The 17,321-nt window shown below is 31.3% G+C and overlaps 1 protein-coding gene across 5 annotated transcripts in view; it reads right to left on the bottom strand.

Moving 5' to 3' along the window:
* Positions 1-432: 432 nt before the first annotated feature.
* Positions 433-17,321, bottom strand: part of LOC134712487 (RNA 3'-terminal phosphate cyclase-like) — a 29,575-nt gene continuing 12,686 nt past the window's right edge. For all 5 annotated transcript variants that reach the window (XM_063574123.1, XM_063574086.1, XM_063574096.1 and 2 more), the window contains exons 5-12: positions 16,652-16,795; positions 15,398-15,580; positions 14,615-14,756; positions 13,223-13,341; positions 12,356-12,414; positions 10,736-10,830; positions 5,536-5,640; positions 433-790 (exon numbers count right to left, since the gene is read on the bottom strand). In XM_063574123.1, coding sequence (XP_063430193.1) covers positions 701-790; positions 5,536-5,640; positions 10,736-10,830; positions 12,356-12,414; positions 13,223-13,341; positions 14,615-14,756; positions 15,398-15,580; positions 16,652-16,795 — 937 coding nt within the window. In that variant the 3' untranslated portion in view covers positions 433-700. The remainder of the gene's footprint in view (positions 791-5,535; positions 5,641-10,735; positions 10,831-12,355; positions 12,415-13,222; positions 13,342-14,614; positions 14,757-15,397; positions 15,581-16,651; positions 16,796-17,321) is intronic.

Raw genomic sequence — 17,321 nt, 5'->3', positions numbered from 1 at the left:
AAACTGAATGTCCCCTCTACTACGGCAAGGGCCTAATGAATAAATATAAAAGGTGAGTAAAAATGATCAATAAAATTTATTGCACAATCTCAGGTACAATCATAACGATCTGGAATTGTTTTTACATAATAAAAATATATATGGTTTGTGCACTATCTCTGATGAGTTAGAAATAGAGTTAAATATTTATCTAAAATTGTTTGTCATTCTATATGCTGACGATATTGTCCTAATGGTAGAATCTCAGATAGATTTACAAAGACAAGTGGACTCCTTATATGAATATTGTTAAAATCCACGTCATGTGGCAATCCTAACCCAACTCCGGTTTCTATTTCATACGATAAATACAGAAAAAAAATAGTGGTTTTATTATTAAAAAGGTCCACCAATTCAAATATCTACAGTGAGGGGTATGTAATGATCATGCAGAACCTTTTTATTGTCATGCACAGCAACATAAAGTAAAATATACATATGATGCTAAAATAGATTAGATTAATTTAACATTACAATCTAGTATACTTTAAGAGAATTTCAAAACCAACAAGACTATAACAGGCATAATTGTATCTATTGCATTTACTGGTTTTGTATTTAGTAACCAGAAGTAAAAGAAAAGTGGTTAAGAAAGACGTTTTCTTAGTGTTTTTATGTCTGGTCTTGGATTTCTTGGCACAAACTACAGTATGATCCATCACTAACTTCCAACCTGTGAATTAACAAGTCCTATTCCATCACATTCTATAAGTGTTGCTCCTTTGTTAATTTCTGTAATTTTAAAATTGGCCTGAAAATATAAATTATCAATATAGAAATACAGTTAACTTATCAGTAGGTAATACATATCATATACTGATGGTGTTCTTTTGTATTTTGAAAATTCTATGTTAATGCCAATGGTTTAAAGTTCACGGGTTGTCTAATCAAAGTTTTTACATAATGGTTTTATTAAAATTCAATAAATTAAGCAGTTTGAACTTTTAATATTGTATTGGTGTTTCACCATTTTCCTTGAAATCAATTTCTTCAAAAGCTGAACTTTAAGAATTTCAATATTTTTGTTTATTTAGAAGGTGACAATCTTAGCATTATCACCTGCTAAATCTGAAGCATAGAGTTCAGATATTACTTAGTATGTTAACGCAAAACATGTCAAGGTTCCCAAAAGTTTTTAACATCACATCAAAGTTAAGAACAGGTTACAGAGTAATATAGATTAATGGGTTTCTCATCATTAAAGGCCGTACAGTGACCTACAGTTTATCACATCTTAATTCATTTTTTCAAATGAGGACAGTTTGTCTAAATGGCATTAACAGCACCGTGATAAAGATTGCCAAATGTTTATATATATTTTTTCTGTAGTTTTTCAATCATTTTAGATGTGTTTTTCTCATCATTGAAGGCCGTATAGTGACCTGTTGTTGATCACGTCCTCATTGTTTTTTTCTAATGTGGACAGTTTGATGAAGATTGTAAAATGTTTACATATGTTTTTTTCTGTAGTTTTTCAATCAAAATATGAATTAATGATAATCATAAATAGATTTAGACTCAGGTCAAATCAGTATGTATGATAATGAAAAGGCAAGTCATGTACTTTTATAAATTTTTCATTCATGTATATACCCATGCAAACACACCTGTAATCATGACCCATATAGAGAATCAAATATATGACGCACAATAAAAATTAAAACATGACTCAAACATTTTAACACTTATGTGCAAAGGTAAAATTACTTTACATAAACTTTTTCCAAATGTTAATAATACAACAATTGTGTCACTTCATATGTAATATTGACTTTTATATTGAAATTCATTATCTATCTTATACATTGACACAGAATCATGTGTCTGCGTAAATGATCATCGTACAAATTGGTTCCAGTGTTCCAACGGGGTCCGTCAAGGGGATAATTTATCGCCTACATTGTTCGCTTTATTTGTCAACGATTTAGCTACTGAAATTAAAGATCTTGAAACTGGAATACCGTGTGCTAATGAGAAAATCAGTCTTCTATTATATGCTGACGACATTGTTATTCTAACAGAGACCGAAAATGATATGCAACATTGCTTAGATGTGTAATGTTTATTGGTCGTTAAGGTTATAATCAAGTAGAATCTTGGTGTATCAATGCATGGTTTACGCTTGAGAAAGAGTTAAACAGATTTAGACATTTGGGGGGAGAGTCAGTGGTTGGGTCCATCGGTATGGGGGTGTTTCAGAGGTACTCTTGTGTTCGGTATCGGGAACATTTAGAGAACACCCCTATCAAGTAAAAAGTATATTCGCCGTGGGGTATATAAGAGCGTGAGAAACGGCACTCGAGGCTGTCGGTTGGCTGTCGATGAGCCGTCACAAGTCATCAGAGCGTACGTTGGTTATATTAAGCGCTAGTAAGAGCCTTAATATTAAAAGGACACTTTGTACCAGGTACAAAGTAAACGTACAAGTTGAACGGATTGACAAGGCAGACTGTCCCACTTGGAGGACAGGCTGTACCAGCCCGCACTGTCTGGTAGTGACAGGTTGTTCCACTCGGAGGACAAGTTGTTCCAACCCGCACTGTCTGGTAGTGACAGGTTGTCCCACTTGGAGGACAAGTTGTACCAGACTGCTCTGTCTTGTATTGACAGACTGTCCCATTCGGAGGACAAGCTGTACCAGCTATACTGTCTCTAAGTGACACATCGTCCCATCTTGAGGACAGGCTGGTTTATTGTATTATATTTGTGTATATATAATTGTCCGTTGTTACTTTATTTCGACAAAGAGTCAGTGTGTATATTTTAGTTCATTGTGCATAACGTAGATAGTTGTAGTTTTTAGCATTACCGTATTGTTTGTGAACAACTTGGATCCAAGTATTTACTGGAACGGATGTTTGAGATATGAACGCCTGGTTTACACGTTACAGATGTGTTATACAGTTGGTGCCAACGATGGAGACTTAGTGTGAATTGTTCAAAATTAAATGTCATGCATTTTAGAAAACAGCGTTTCCCACGAAGCAACTTTAATTTCAAGATTGGACCAAACAGTTTACAATATGTCAGTCAATACAAATATCTTGGCATTATTTTCAATGATAAAATGGATTTCAGTATTGCCACCGAAACATTAGGTAGAGCTGTAGGACAGGCACTAGGAGGGATGATATCAAAGATTCACAATAAGGACGTTGCATTTAAAACATTTGAAACCCTTTTCGAGTCGTGTGTTGTACCAGTCATTGATTATTGTGCAGGTGTTTGGGGATATAAAACATACCACTCCATTGAGATGGTACAAAACCGTGCTATTAGATATTTTTTGGGATTACACACATTTGCACCAGTAGTTTCTCTAAACAGTGACCTAGGATGGTTACAGCCAACTTTACGACGGTGGATTTCTATGGTAAGAAGATGGAATCGGCTTGTTAAAATGGACAATGATAGACTAACGAAAAAGCTTTTTCTTTGGAACTATCATAAATCGGGCCAGTGGTGCTCTCAGATGAAAGAAATTTTTCACAAAGTGGACATGGACAGTTGGTATGAATATGTTAATTTATGCAATACTGAACTTTTTCAAACAAAGATTATGGAATACTGTAAAAACCATTGGACTGGTAAAATCACTTCTCTTCCCAAATTAAGGACTTACATTACTATTAAACAGAAGTACGAGACTGAACTTTACAACAAAATGAACATTAAGAAACAAGAACAATCAGTTATGGCACAATTTCGCTGTGGTATTCTACCCTTACGCATTGAAACCGGACGATTTAGAAATGAGGCTCCGGATGAACGACTTTGCACTTTCTGTGATGACGGATCTGTTGAAGATGAAAAACATTTCTTGTTGTACTGTAAAGCATACCATGATTTAAGACAATTATATTTTGAATCAGTGAACCTTGATAGACATTTTATTGGTAATAGAACATTTGCTAATTTAATGACACTTCATCAAAGACAAGCTGCTAAATATTTAAATTAATTTTTTTGTAAAAGAAAGGAACTTCTTTTTAAGTAACAATCACATTGCGTATTACAAATTGGAACAGTAGGTTTAAAGTGACTTATAGGTCCAACAGGCCGGGTGTAAATTTATTTAACTACTGTATTCTTTATATGTAATATTATATAAACTACACATGTCACTATAATAAATGATATACTTACTTACTTACTTACATTATTGAATAGCAATAATGAAAAATAACATGTTTTTTAATTTCCATCAAATATAGGTTCATATATTTGTGTCATTTCCTGGTAATTCCATTTACATATTGTATACAGTATTGAGTAATACTGATTCTGTCTGAGGGCTTTCTTTCATAGAACTATTTTTTTTTTAAATGTTAGTTTGTTTAGTGGGTGCAAAAATTAGTCAGGTAACAAAGATCAGAGATAAATTCGGAAATTAAGAAGAAACTAAGGTTCAATACACCTTATCGCTATTTGTCTGCCATTACTGGATATCACACAGGTTCCCGTAAAATTTTGACTGCATAAAACAGAATATCTGAAGCCACAATGGAAAAGTGATTGTTGGCTATATGTTTTATGTCCCTTCTGATCATATAGCTTCTCATCCCAGGCTTCATATAAAATTTAAGTTTGAGCGTTCCTAATGAAGGCCTTCAACACAAAGCCTTTGGCCACACCAAACAACAAACTATAAAAAGCTCAGAAATTACTAGGCTAAAACAATTCAATCAGGAAAAGCAACAGTATAATCTCCATAAATAAATGAGAAATGAGAAACACTTAACCCTGCTTTCTACTAGACTGATACACTCAGCAAGATTTTTAATGTGCTACACTGAAGACCTGTTGGTGAACTTCTGCTGTTGATTTTTATATGGTCGGGTTGTTGTCTCTTTGACACATTCCCCATTTCCATTCTCAAATTTATAGTTCACAATGTAACAGTTTACAGGCAGACATGTCACCTTAACCAGAGACAATATTCTGACTCAAAACTGACAAGTGTGGTATGGGCTATGCTCATTGTTGAAGGCCGTACAGTGACCTATAGTTGTTACTAGTAATTTCTGTGTCATGTTGGTCTCTTGTGGAAAGTTGTCTCATTGGCAATCAAACCATATCTTCTTTTTTGTAAGTCTTTGCTTTTTCTCCTTAATGATGCATGCTTCAGTAACTACAGAAGCGGCAAATACCAATTTTAAAGTTTTGGTTTGACCCAGCTGGTTGAAAATATATCTAAGGCTGCTTCACAAATTAATAAAAAATTTTAATTCATATAATTTAACCATACCTCTGTTAGCTGTTTTGCCACATGAATGGCTGTTTCTGTATGTAAAGACAATTTAACCATACCTCTGTTAGCTGTTTTGCCACATGAATGGCTGTTTCTGTGTGTAAAGACAATTTAACCATACCTCTGTTAGCTGTTTTGCCACATGAATGGCTGTTTCTGTGTGTAAAGACAATTTAAACATACCTCTGTTAGCTGTTTTGCCACATGAATGGCTGTTTCTGTGTGTAAAGACAATTTAAACATACCTCTGTTAGCTGTTTTGCCACATGAATGGCTGTTTCTGTATGTAAAGACAAGGCACCAATTCTAACTGTAGATTTGCCTTTAGCTAGAGCCATTAACAGTATAATCTGGAAAAACAGAAATCTTACACTCAAAGTGGCATAAGCAATAAAACTGTCAATATAGGGTACAAAAAAGTGGATTTACAGAATATTGAATAATGATTCATCATTAGCAATCACTTTGGTGAAATTTCTTAATAAAAAAGGTCAAAATATTTAATGATAATTCTTTATCCTGAAAGCCAATCATTCAACCTAAATTGAATCCATCTGCATTACCTTAGATGTGACCTAGAAGTTTGAGATGAATGTTTATGTGGTCAGCATGTAAAGTTATTGATATAAATGTCAGCTGAAAAAGTGCAAGAGGAAGACCAGTTTAATCTATGATTTGGAAGGCAAAAACAATCTAATACAGGCTTAACAATGATGTACAATATTTTATTTTATCTGAACCAGAATCAAATTGAACAACAAAGAGCCATAACCAGGAAAAATAAATATCAACCAAAGAACCATTAAAATGAGGTCAAGGTTAGATGAACTTTGCTTGACAGACATGTACACCTAAATGACCCAACAATCATTTCATTAAAGGGTAAAAATACCATGAACATTCGGAGAAAAGTATGAAATAGGTTATTATTTCAAATTATTTTTAATTATTGAATTTGCATAATTTCTTGTGCTTGAAATTATGAATTTTCATGTTTATTCTGTATTTTAATGTTCTGTGCGGCGCTCAACACTTTCTATTACAAGAAAGACAACATATTTCAATAGAATATATGTACAACACTATCTATACAAAAAAATTGTATGGAAAGTGTTATGTGCTGCTCAAAACATTATAATGCATAAACATGGATTTAATTAAAATTTCAAGCACAAGACATTATGCAAATTCCATAATTAAAAATAATTCCAAGTTGAAATAATACAGTTAAAACAGTTGGTTTAAATGTAAACAGGAATCCACAGTTTGCATCCTGGGCAACTGAGGAAATTGTAAACAGGAAATATTTGGAATAAACAATTATCCATTAAAAAAACAAAAATAAATAAAAAAAAAATGAAATAATAGCCTATTGTTACCTAATTTCATGTTTGTCAGTATATTAGACCTTGCATTTTGTTTTTCAATATATTAGACCATGCATTTTGTTTTTCAATATATTACAACTTGCATTTTGTTTTTCCATATATTAGACCTTGCATTTTGTTTTTTCTATATATTAGACCTTGCATTTTGTTTCTCAATATATTAGACCTTGCATTTTGTTTTTCAATATATTAGACCTTGCATTTAATATATTAGACCTTGCATTTTGTTTTTCTATATATTAAACCTTGCATTTTGTTTATCTATATATTAGACCTTGCATTTTGTTTTTCAATATATTAGACCTTGCATTTTGTTTTTCAATATATTAGACCTTGCATCTTGTTTTTCAATATATTAGACCTTGCATTTAGTTTTTCAATATATTAGACCTTGCATTTTGTTTTTCTATATATTAGATCTTACATTTTGTTTTTCTATATATTAGACCTTGCATTTTGTATTTTTCTATATATAAGACCTTGCATCTTGTTATTCAATATATTAGACCTTGCATTTTGTTTTTCCATATATTAGACCTTGCATTTTGTTTTTAATATATTAGACCATGCATTTAGTTTTTCAATATATAAGACCATGCATCTTGTTTTTCAATATATTAGACCTTGCATCTTGTTTTTTTATATATTAGACCTTGCATTTTGTTTTTCTATATATTAGACCATGCATTATGTTTTTCAATATATTAGACCTTGCATCTTGTTTTTCAATATATTAGACCTTGCATTTTGTTTTTCAATATATTAGACCTTGCATCTTGTTTTTCTATATATTAGACCTTGCATTTTGTTTGTCAGTTTAGTAGAACTTACATTTTGTTTGTCAATATATTAGACATTGCATTTTGTTTTTCAATATATTAGACCTTGCATTTAGTTTTTCAATATATTAGACCTTGCATTTTGTTTTTCTATATATTAGACATTGCATTTTGTTTTTCAATATATTAGACCTTGCAATTTGTTTTTTCAATATATTAGACCTTGCATTTTGTTTTTCAATATATTAGACCTTGCATCTTGTTTTTCAATATATTAGACCTTGCATTTTGTTTTTATATATATTATACCTTGCATTTTGGTTTTTTTCTATATATTAGACCTTGCATCTTGTTATTCAATATATAAGACCTTGCATTTTGTTTTCCATATATTAGACCTTGCATTTATTAGACCTTGCATTTTGTTTGTCAGTTTAGTAGAACTTACATTTTGTTTGTCAATATATTAGACCTTGCATCTTGTTTTTCAATATATTAGACCTTGCATTTTGTTTTGCAATATATTAGACCTTGCATTTTGTTTGTCAGTTTAGTAGACCTTGCATTTTGTTTTTCAATATATTAGACCTTGCATTTTGCTTCAATATAATAGACCTTGCATTTTGTTTTTCTATATATTAGACCTTGCATTTTGTTTTTCTATATATTAGACCTTGCATTTTGTTTTGAAATATATTAGACCTTGCATTTTGTTTGTCAGTTAAGAAGACCTTACATTTTGTTTTTCAATATATTAGACCATGCATTTTGTTTTTCAATATATTAGACCTTGCATTTTGTTTTTCAATATATTAGACCTTGCATTTTGTTTTTCTATATATAAAACCTTGCATTTTGTTTTTCAATATATTAGACCTTGCATTTTGTTTTTCAATATATTAGACCTTGCATTTTGTTTTTCTATATATTAGACCTTGTATTTTGTTTTTCTATATATAAGACCTTGCATTTTGTTTTTCAATATATTAGACCTTGCATTTAGTTTTTCAATATATTAGACCTTGCATTTTGTTTTTCTATATATTATATCTTGCATTTAGTTTTTAAATATATTATATCTTGCATTTTGTTTTTCAATATATTATATCTTGCATTTTTTTTCTCTGTATTAGACCTTGCATTTTGTTTTTTAATATATTAGACCTTGCATTTTGTTTTTCATTATATTAGACCTTGCATTTTGTTTTTTAATATATTAGACCTTGCATTTTGTTTTTCATTATATTAGACCTTGCATTTTGTTTTTTAATATATTAGACCTTGCATTTTGTCTTTCATTATATTAGACCTTGCATTTTGTTTTTTAATATATTAGACCTTGCATTTTGTTTTTCATTATATTAGACCTTGTATCATATTTGTCAATATTTCAGACATTCTATAATATTTGTCAATATTAAAGACATTGTATAATATTTGTCAATATTTATATTACAAGGTTATGTTTCATATAAATATGTTTACAAATATAATAACTCCCTGTATAAAATTAGCAAAGAGAATGGTGTGAAAGAATTAAGTCGCTAAGATATAACAAAAAGGTGGGTTTTTTAATTTAAAATTGAAAATAACTTGAGACAGTATGAATGTATCCAATAATCTAACTGCATAAATATTGTTATCAACTGAGTTGTGGGGAAAAATATATCTCTTTTAGAAAATGCCATGATATTTTTGTAAAATCATAACCTAAATAGTGGTAATAATAACAGGCAACTGATGAGTGTTTATCAGAAAATGTGTCTTACGTGAGTGTACCCAAATTACACTTATTTTAACAGTTTTTTCACCTGTTTTTTTTAAGGATCAAGACAAGAGTTTCCATTCTGTGTTGATTGTGTAGATGTATCCCTACTATCTATATAGTAACACCAATATAGTTTTAAATTTATACTGAATCATAGAAAAATGTTGAACAGACATCCAAACAATCCATTATTCTGTAATGAGGAGTACCCATACTGTATCTGTTCCTAATTTATGTCAAAACAAAACCCCAAAAGGTGAAAATAGTAATAATATTGTTGGTTACATGATGTTTGTTTATCTTACAATGAACAGGTAAATGTGACTATCTAAGCACTATATATTGACAGATTATCAAAAAAATTGTTTCTCATAAATGTGCCTTGCAACTGCATAATATAAGCAAACTATGATCTAGTTTCAGAAAATTGATCTTTGAAATTGATGTTTTAATTTTTGACAAAACACCTGTAGAACCATATTATTTACATAGGTAAAGGTTTATATATGTACAAGTGTTAAAGCTCAAAGGTATGCACCAAAAATAAATATATAAGTTATTAACAAGTTATTCTAATTGCATATGATAGCTAACACTTGACAGTAAAACTGTTAGAATTCAAGGAAATGTGCAGATGTTTTTATTCACAAGTGTCATGAAAAAGAAATTTCTTCATAATATATGATCATGACTGCAAAAAATATCACAGTATTTTTCTCTTAATGGAATAAAGATTATAAAATTGAGACTGAAAATGGGGAATAAGTAAAAGAGACAACAATCCAAGCAGAGGGTAAACAACAACTGAAAGCCACCAATGGATCTTCAACACAGCAAGAAAATCCCACAACCGAAGTCATGCTTTAGCTGGCCTCTAAACAAAAATGTGTACTGAGCTAAAGTTCTAAAGGACGCCTCAGGGTGGGGGAATTCTCATTACATTGAAGACCTGTTGGTGACTTTCTAGTTGTTTTTTCTATGGTCAGGTTGTTGTCTCTTTGATACATTCCCCATTTCCATTCTTAATTTTACTAGTTAAGTGATATATGAAGCCATATTAAAATCCAAAACATATAAATGAACTTCAATTAAAAATCGTACAAGTCTAACAAAGGCAAGAGGCTTATGACTCAGGGACAGTAGACTATTTGTTATAGCAGGAAAATATATTGTATTTCTAGTGGAACTTTTGTAAGGCTGATCAAAGTTTACATGAGCATCAATATTTGTTCAGACAGAAGAATTTAACAAGTAGATTGAACACAGTCATTAGAATGGGACGTGTTATCATCATAATTTGTTCCAATTAAACATTTACACAGTTGAAGATTTCTCTTTGAGTAGAAAGGTCAAGTTGTGTTCAAGCAGATTTTTTTCACTGACTGACCTAAGGGTGGCCCACTCCAGTCATGCTTCAGTAATTCCCTCAATAATCCAACCAAATTTTTTCCACAAAAGGGGGGGGGACATCCAAGGCCCCTCTTGATCTGCCAATGGTGTAAACACAAACCTGATCTTGTATATAATCATCCACACAACCTCCGTGATATAAATTATTAATTAATTCTTCTGCTGCCTCTTGTCCAACTTGTTCTGCTTGCTTTCCTTTAATAAATAACAAATATTTACAGATATTGCATAATCTATGTTGATTGTTACTGAAGTTGTATATTTTAAACATTAAAAGGAAGCTCATGTAACTTCTATATAGACAAGAGTGCACACACTGAAATGTCTCGCCTTCTTTACTAATCCTTGATACTATCTTGATAGACCTAAATATAAAGCTTTATTACAACTGTCACATAAACTCAACATTAACCAAGAAAACAAAACATTGATCAATGAACAGTTGAAATGAGGTCAATGTCAGATGAACCATGCCAGGCAGACATAAACAGCTAACAATTCTGCAATACAACAAATATAGTTGACTTATTGCTTATAAATAAAGAAAAACAGACCAAAACACAAACACTTAAAACTTAGCAATGGACCGTGAAAATGAGGTCAAGGTCAAATAAAACCTGCGTTACCGACATATAGATCATAAAATAAATCCATACACCAAATATAGTTGACCTAATGCATAAAGTATTAGAAAAATAAACCAAAACTAAAAAACTTTAACTTTGACCACTGAACCATGGAAATGAGGTCAAGGTCAGATGACACCTGCCAGCTAGACATGTACACCTTACAATCAATCCATATACCAATTATAGTAGACCTATTGCATATAGTATTAGAAAAACAGACCAAAACACAAAAACTTAACTATAACCACTGAACCATGAAAATGAGGTCAAGGTCACATGACACCTGCCAGTTGGACATGTACACCTTACAGTCCTTCCATACACCGAATATACTAGACCTATTGCTTATAGTATCTGAGATATGGACTTGACCACGAAAACTTAACCTTGTTCACTGATCCATGAAATGAGGTCGAGGTCAAGTGAAAACTGTCTGAAAGGCATGAGGACCTTGCAAGGTACGCACATACCAAATATAGTTATCTAATTACTTATAATAAGAGAGAATTTAACATTACAAAAAATCTTAACTTTTTTTTCAAGTAGTCACTGAACCATGAAAATGAGGTCAAGGACATTGGACATGTGACTGACGGAAAGTTCGTAACATGAGGCATCTATATACAAAGTATGAAGCATCCAGGTCTTCTACCTTCTAAAATATAAAGCTTTTAAGAAGTGAGCTAACACCGCCGCCGCCGTAGCAGCCGCCGTAGCTGGATCACTATCCCTATGTCGAGCTTTCGGCAACAAAAGTTGCAGGCTCGACAAAAATCAAGTTGTCTTTGATTTCTACTTGCCATTATTTATCATTTATCATTTTAGTATAAATCTAACACACATGAACAGCTGATTTTATTATTTCAAGTTGGTTTTATTTTTTGTCATCACAGGACTTTATAGCATACTGTGGCTTTGCCCATTGTTGAAGACCTGCTGTCGTTCACATCCATGTTCTTTGGTCGTTGGTGCAGAGTTGTAAAATCTGTCATAGACTCATCACTAAGTTTTACTTATGGTTGTGGCTTTTTTGGTTTGTTCTTTGGTATATAAATGCACAAGGCCAACATTGTAAAGATTTATATGAGTACCTTTCTTCCCTAAAGCTGTACCTCCCAAAAAGCATCCAGTTGTAGTTTCTGCAACTAGGCTGAAAAAAAGAATAGTTTAAGCATGACACTGAAAATGAATGTACAAAGTCATGTGATGCTTTAAGAGTATTATTTTCACTTTTAATTTGGCATTCCTGTTCATGTTGATATGAAAGTTGAGATAATACAATATTGACAAGTTTAGAACCATAAATTTTTAACAATAAACTAAGCCACTTTCATGCATTTTCATACTATTAGTATTATTTCAAGTTCTTTAGACTTGTAATGCTATGATACTACTTATAATTAAGTGAGGGAGTATCTGGAGTACTCAGGGGATCTAGATAAAAATCTATGTGCCTTTGGTATTTTTCGGCTCTCTTTAAACCACCATATGTTATTGTGTCTAAAATAAATCTCATTAATGGATTCTTAACTACAATAGGTATCAAGGTCCCAGGATTATTATTTAGTACAACATTTAACAAATAATAATTCCAAAAATAAAAACACATAAACCAACAACAACCAATATTTTACTGGACATATATGCATATTTAAAAAAAGAAAGGAAATACCAAGGAATGGGTGAAAAAATTATAAGTAAAAAAAACCCAGATATTTAAACACCAGTACAAAAAAACATCATGAAACAACTAACAACAATTTCAAAACACTTCACAGAAAACTTAGCACAGAGTAAACAAAATAACCTCAAATAGAACCAGGGGGGAATGGATGTGCCATATAAGGGAAATACATACTAAATTTATAAATGGTGCTCCAGAATGAGGAATGTATACTAAACTAATGAATGGTGCTCCAGAAGGGAAATTAATACTTTATTATTAAATGAATACTAACACAATACCTGTACCAGTTCCTACGGCTGATACTTCCTTGACCACGTCTATATTTACTGACACATCTTTATATTCTTTATGTATTATACTTTCAGCAACTTTTGCCATAACATGGGCAACCTGAAATATACATTAATCTGTTCCATAGTCATAATTTTGAGCTTTTCTCATAAAAAAGGAGATGGAAATATTCATAAAAATCTTATAAACTGTATTAAACAATGGCCTGGATGAGCTTTACAAAATTTTCTCTAACTCTATGGATATTTATCCCTTTCCGAACTCATTGTATAAAAAAATTTAAAATACGATAACAGGTGTTAATGAAATTGACAACTTCGTGCAATGTGAAAGGCACTCGAAGGGGATTTTCGGTTAACAAAAAAGAAAATGTCTTTTTAATCATTAGAGAAACAGATTCTTACATAGTTACTCGTGGATTATCGGATTTATCCAATCTCGATAGTTTAATTATAAATTTTAAAGTCCTCGCCGAGGTGGCTCGGACTTTAAAATTGATAATTTAACTATCTCAATTGGATAAATCCGATAATCCACTGGTATCAATGTAAGAATCTATATATATATACAATAAAATGTTTTGGAAAATACTCTTAAAGACAGTAAATTAATTTTCAAATTTCAAAATAGGAAAGAGGGTCAGAAATTGCCACTTGAGCTAAAAAAATATTTTGTAAAAAAAGACCATAAATTAAAAAAAAACACCTTTGAATAAAGAGTTGAAAGTTGTTTTCCACTTTAATTTTCACCAATTTAAATATTAACTTGTAATGAAATAAAAAAGAATGCATCATATTAGCAGATCTGTGACGTCAAATCATCCTACAGCAATTATCAACTGTTTAACCTTTCACTAATCAATGAACACCTTAGCCATGCTTAAGTGTACTTAAAATTTTTCTAATTGGCACCAAATATGGTTGTGAAATATCATCACTTCGATTTTTTTATGCAGCTTATACAAGCGATTTTATTTACCATTTTTAGCATTGAAAGGTGTGGTCAGTGTTTCATTTGTTAAAAAATACAAATATGTTTACAAAAAATATTATATGTTTTATTAAAATAAAAAACCCAACTGTCTTTTAATGAATTTAAATCTGCAGTTTATTGCAACCTATTGCAACACAAGATCCATGTTGATAAAAAGCTCTGCAGAGCTTATGTTTGTAATGTTCATGTATCCTCTGACTTAAAATTTTCAATTCTATTCTATTCCATGTCAAAAGTTATTTTACTTAAAAAATATTTGATCTTAAAAAAAGAATATTTCACATATTTTTCAAGTAAATGATAATTAGTGTAAGTACACCAACGAGTTTTCAGAAACTTTCTTATGTTAGCTAACAAAATACAATTAGACATTATTTACCCTGACAGGAAGAACTCCAGCTACAAATGATAAACCATAGATTTGTTTGATATCTCCTCTGTCTGTCATAGTAACTGCTGACAATTGTTTGGTTGGATGACATGTGACCTTTACTTCTCCACCACCTTTAGGATAATACCCTCTATATGATAAAATAGAAATTATTACATCTTAGTTTAAAACAAATACCCAGAAACTAACAAATATGTTTATTTTGAACTGATATAGAAGCTTTTTTAGCCACTTTTCATCTACATCTGTCGAACAAGTGTTTGGACATTGTCAATTAGCTCTTATGTTATTTATAAAAGATTTTTTCAACTCAATTCGGTATATAGTCGACTGTGGTTTCCCTTTAGACCTTATCCCTTTTTGGGAATCAGTGACACTTGACCTATTGACATCATACAACACTCACTTTTCCTTTGTGGTGTCGGACATTTTCTATTGTGACGTCAATGATTTTACAATCTTTGTGATGTCCATTTATATGGGGAACAAATCCCAATAAAGTGTATTTTATGTGGGAAACCATTTTTCTTAGATTTTACAAAACACAAAGTGGTAATTCATGAATAATGCTACTTTAACATTTAAAGCTAAAATCACTACAAACAAAAACTTGGACGTAACAATTAATGATATTAAACATTACCATTAATATTTAATAGTGAATAAAATTACACAAATGAACATTCTTAAAACACATGTGATACAAGTAGATCTTTAAATGCCACCATATGAAATGAATCAACAATCAAAGAACTGTTACAACAACCATACCTTCTGATAACTCTGCAGTCAAATCTCATTCCAAATTTTTCCGCTATAGGTTTAAATACCATTGTCATGTGATCTAACTGAGGCGCCATATCTGCATTGGTTCCTCCTTTTAATGTCAGATTTGTAGGACCGTCAGCATAAACTAAACATGGAATAGCTACTTGCAATAATAGACAAATACTCCTGAAAAAAAAACAACAATATATTTTTTTAATTTTCAAAGCATTTTATTTACTAGTACCGGTAATTCAACTAGCTTTCAAAAACATATACTGCGAAAGTACTTTAATTTGTGGGTATCAATTTTCGTGGTTTGATCAATATTAACATGTTCGTTGGTTTTTAAATTCGTGGATTTTAGTTTTCTAATAAAATGAAATAATTGAAAAATTAAAGCCTTTAGAAACGAAGATTACAAATAGTCTTGATTGAAGGAAATTGCAAAGTAAACATTGACCGTGTAAATCGTAGCGATAACACTAATTAACCAATGATAAAGTGATCAACAGATTAAAGACCAACAAAGGTGTTAATTAGGCCATAAACATGTCACCTAAAGAATCGAAACGGTAACATAAACAAATGCTTTAAAGGTATGTTGAATTGTCAAATAATTCTTATCAAAATGAAGCCCAGCATGAAATTATTATTTCCCATATGTGCGAGAACTATCAGAATAATAATTGAACACTTTATCATACTAGCATATCAATACTGGAAATCTGACTTTCGTCCATCAAAAATATTTTTTATGAGAATTAAAAGATAAAAATTTAAATGGGTATACAAAATGTTATCCTGCATGCGGTTGTAGTTCTGTGACTGCTATTATAGTATTCTCAGATTTGGCGTTATTCATATTTTTTAGATGATATCAATAATCAAACCTACCGATGGGGATCTTTCCATGACTTGATTTGGACTTGTAATGGTTGTTTTATTTCGTTGGACACTTAAATTCGTGGATAAAGTCAACCACGAAAATTGGTACCCCACGAATAAAAGTACTTCCACAGTATCACTAAAATACATTGTGATTCAGGGGCTACTAGAATCTAGACATTGAAATCCAGTAAGTTCAGTGTATAACTATGTTTTCATCTATAATTGCTTGGGGGGGGGGGGGGGGGGGGCAGCTTTTTCTGGGAAAAATTTGGTTGATTATATAGGGAATCACTGAAGCATGACAAAAGCAGGCTAATGAATAAATACCACCTTATATTTTGAAGTCTTTGATGTTTAATAAGAACCTACCCTGCAGTACCTGTGTCTGCTGTATAGTTTCCATGCTGAATATTTCCAGGATGAAATTGGATTTCTGTTGACCCAACGCTCCCTCCTTCCAGTCTACCATGACAAACCTCTCTGGTTAACATTATACCAGTTAAATGTTGAGGCCTAAAGAAATATACAGAGAAAATACAAAACATTTAAATATTTTATGTTTGTTTTTCATCAATTTAATTTTCCAAAGGAGTAGGTCCGGTAAGACCTCTTTTTGGCCCCAAAATATAGCGGTTTTACAAAATTGTTAAAATGTTAACTTTTACTTAGTTATTGGATAGCAGAATGGTTCTGCTACATAAATATGGGCTGTTTTTGACACTACAATGTACATATATTGGGTACTAGCACCATGAAGTCGTGCTAAATTACTGAAATCTTCACAATTCCATCATTTTAGTTAATTTTTAGACGGTTTCCGGGTAAAACGAAAGTGGCCGCATTCGTGTTCATCCAAAATATTGAAATGGAAATTGTATTTGATGATAATACATAACATATGTAAAGATTGAGGATGAACACAGATGCGGCCACTTCCGTTTTTGACAAAAACCATTTGAAAAGTGACATTTTTTCGCATATTTGGTAGATTTTCCATATTTGAGCTTGAATCGGATCGTTTTTAATGACTTAATAAGTT

This window comes from Mytilus trossulus, chromosome 1 (assembly GCF_036588685.1).
Source record: "Mytilus trossulus isolate FHL-02 chromosome 1, PNRI_Mtr1.1.1.hap1, whole genome shotgun sequence".
Taxonomy (NCBI): domain Eukaryota; kingdom Metazoa; phylum Mollusca; class Bivalvia; order Mytilida; family Mytilidae; genus Mytilus; species Mytilus trossulus.
This window is presented reverse-complemented; position numbering and strand designations above follow the sequence as displayed.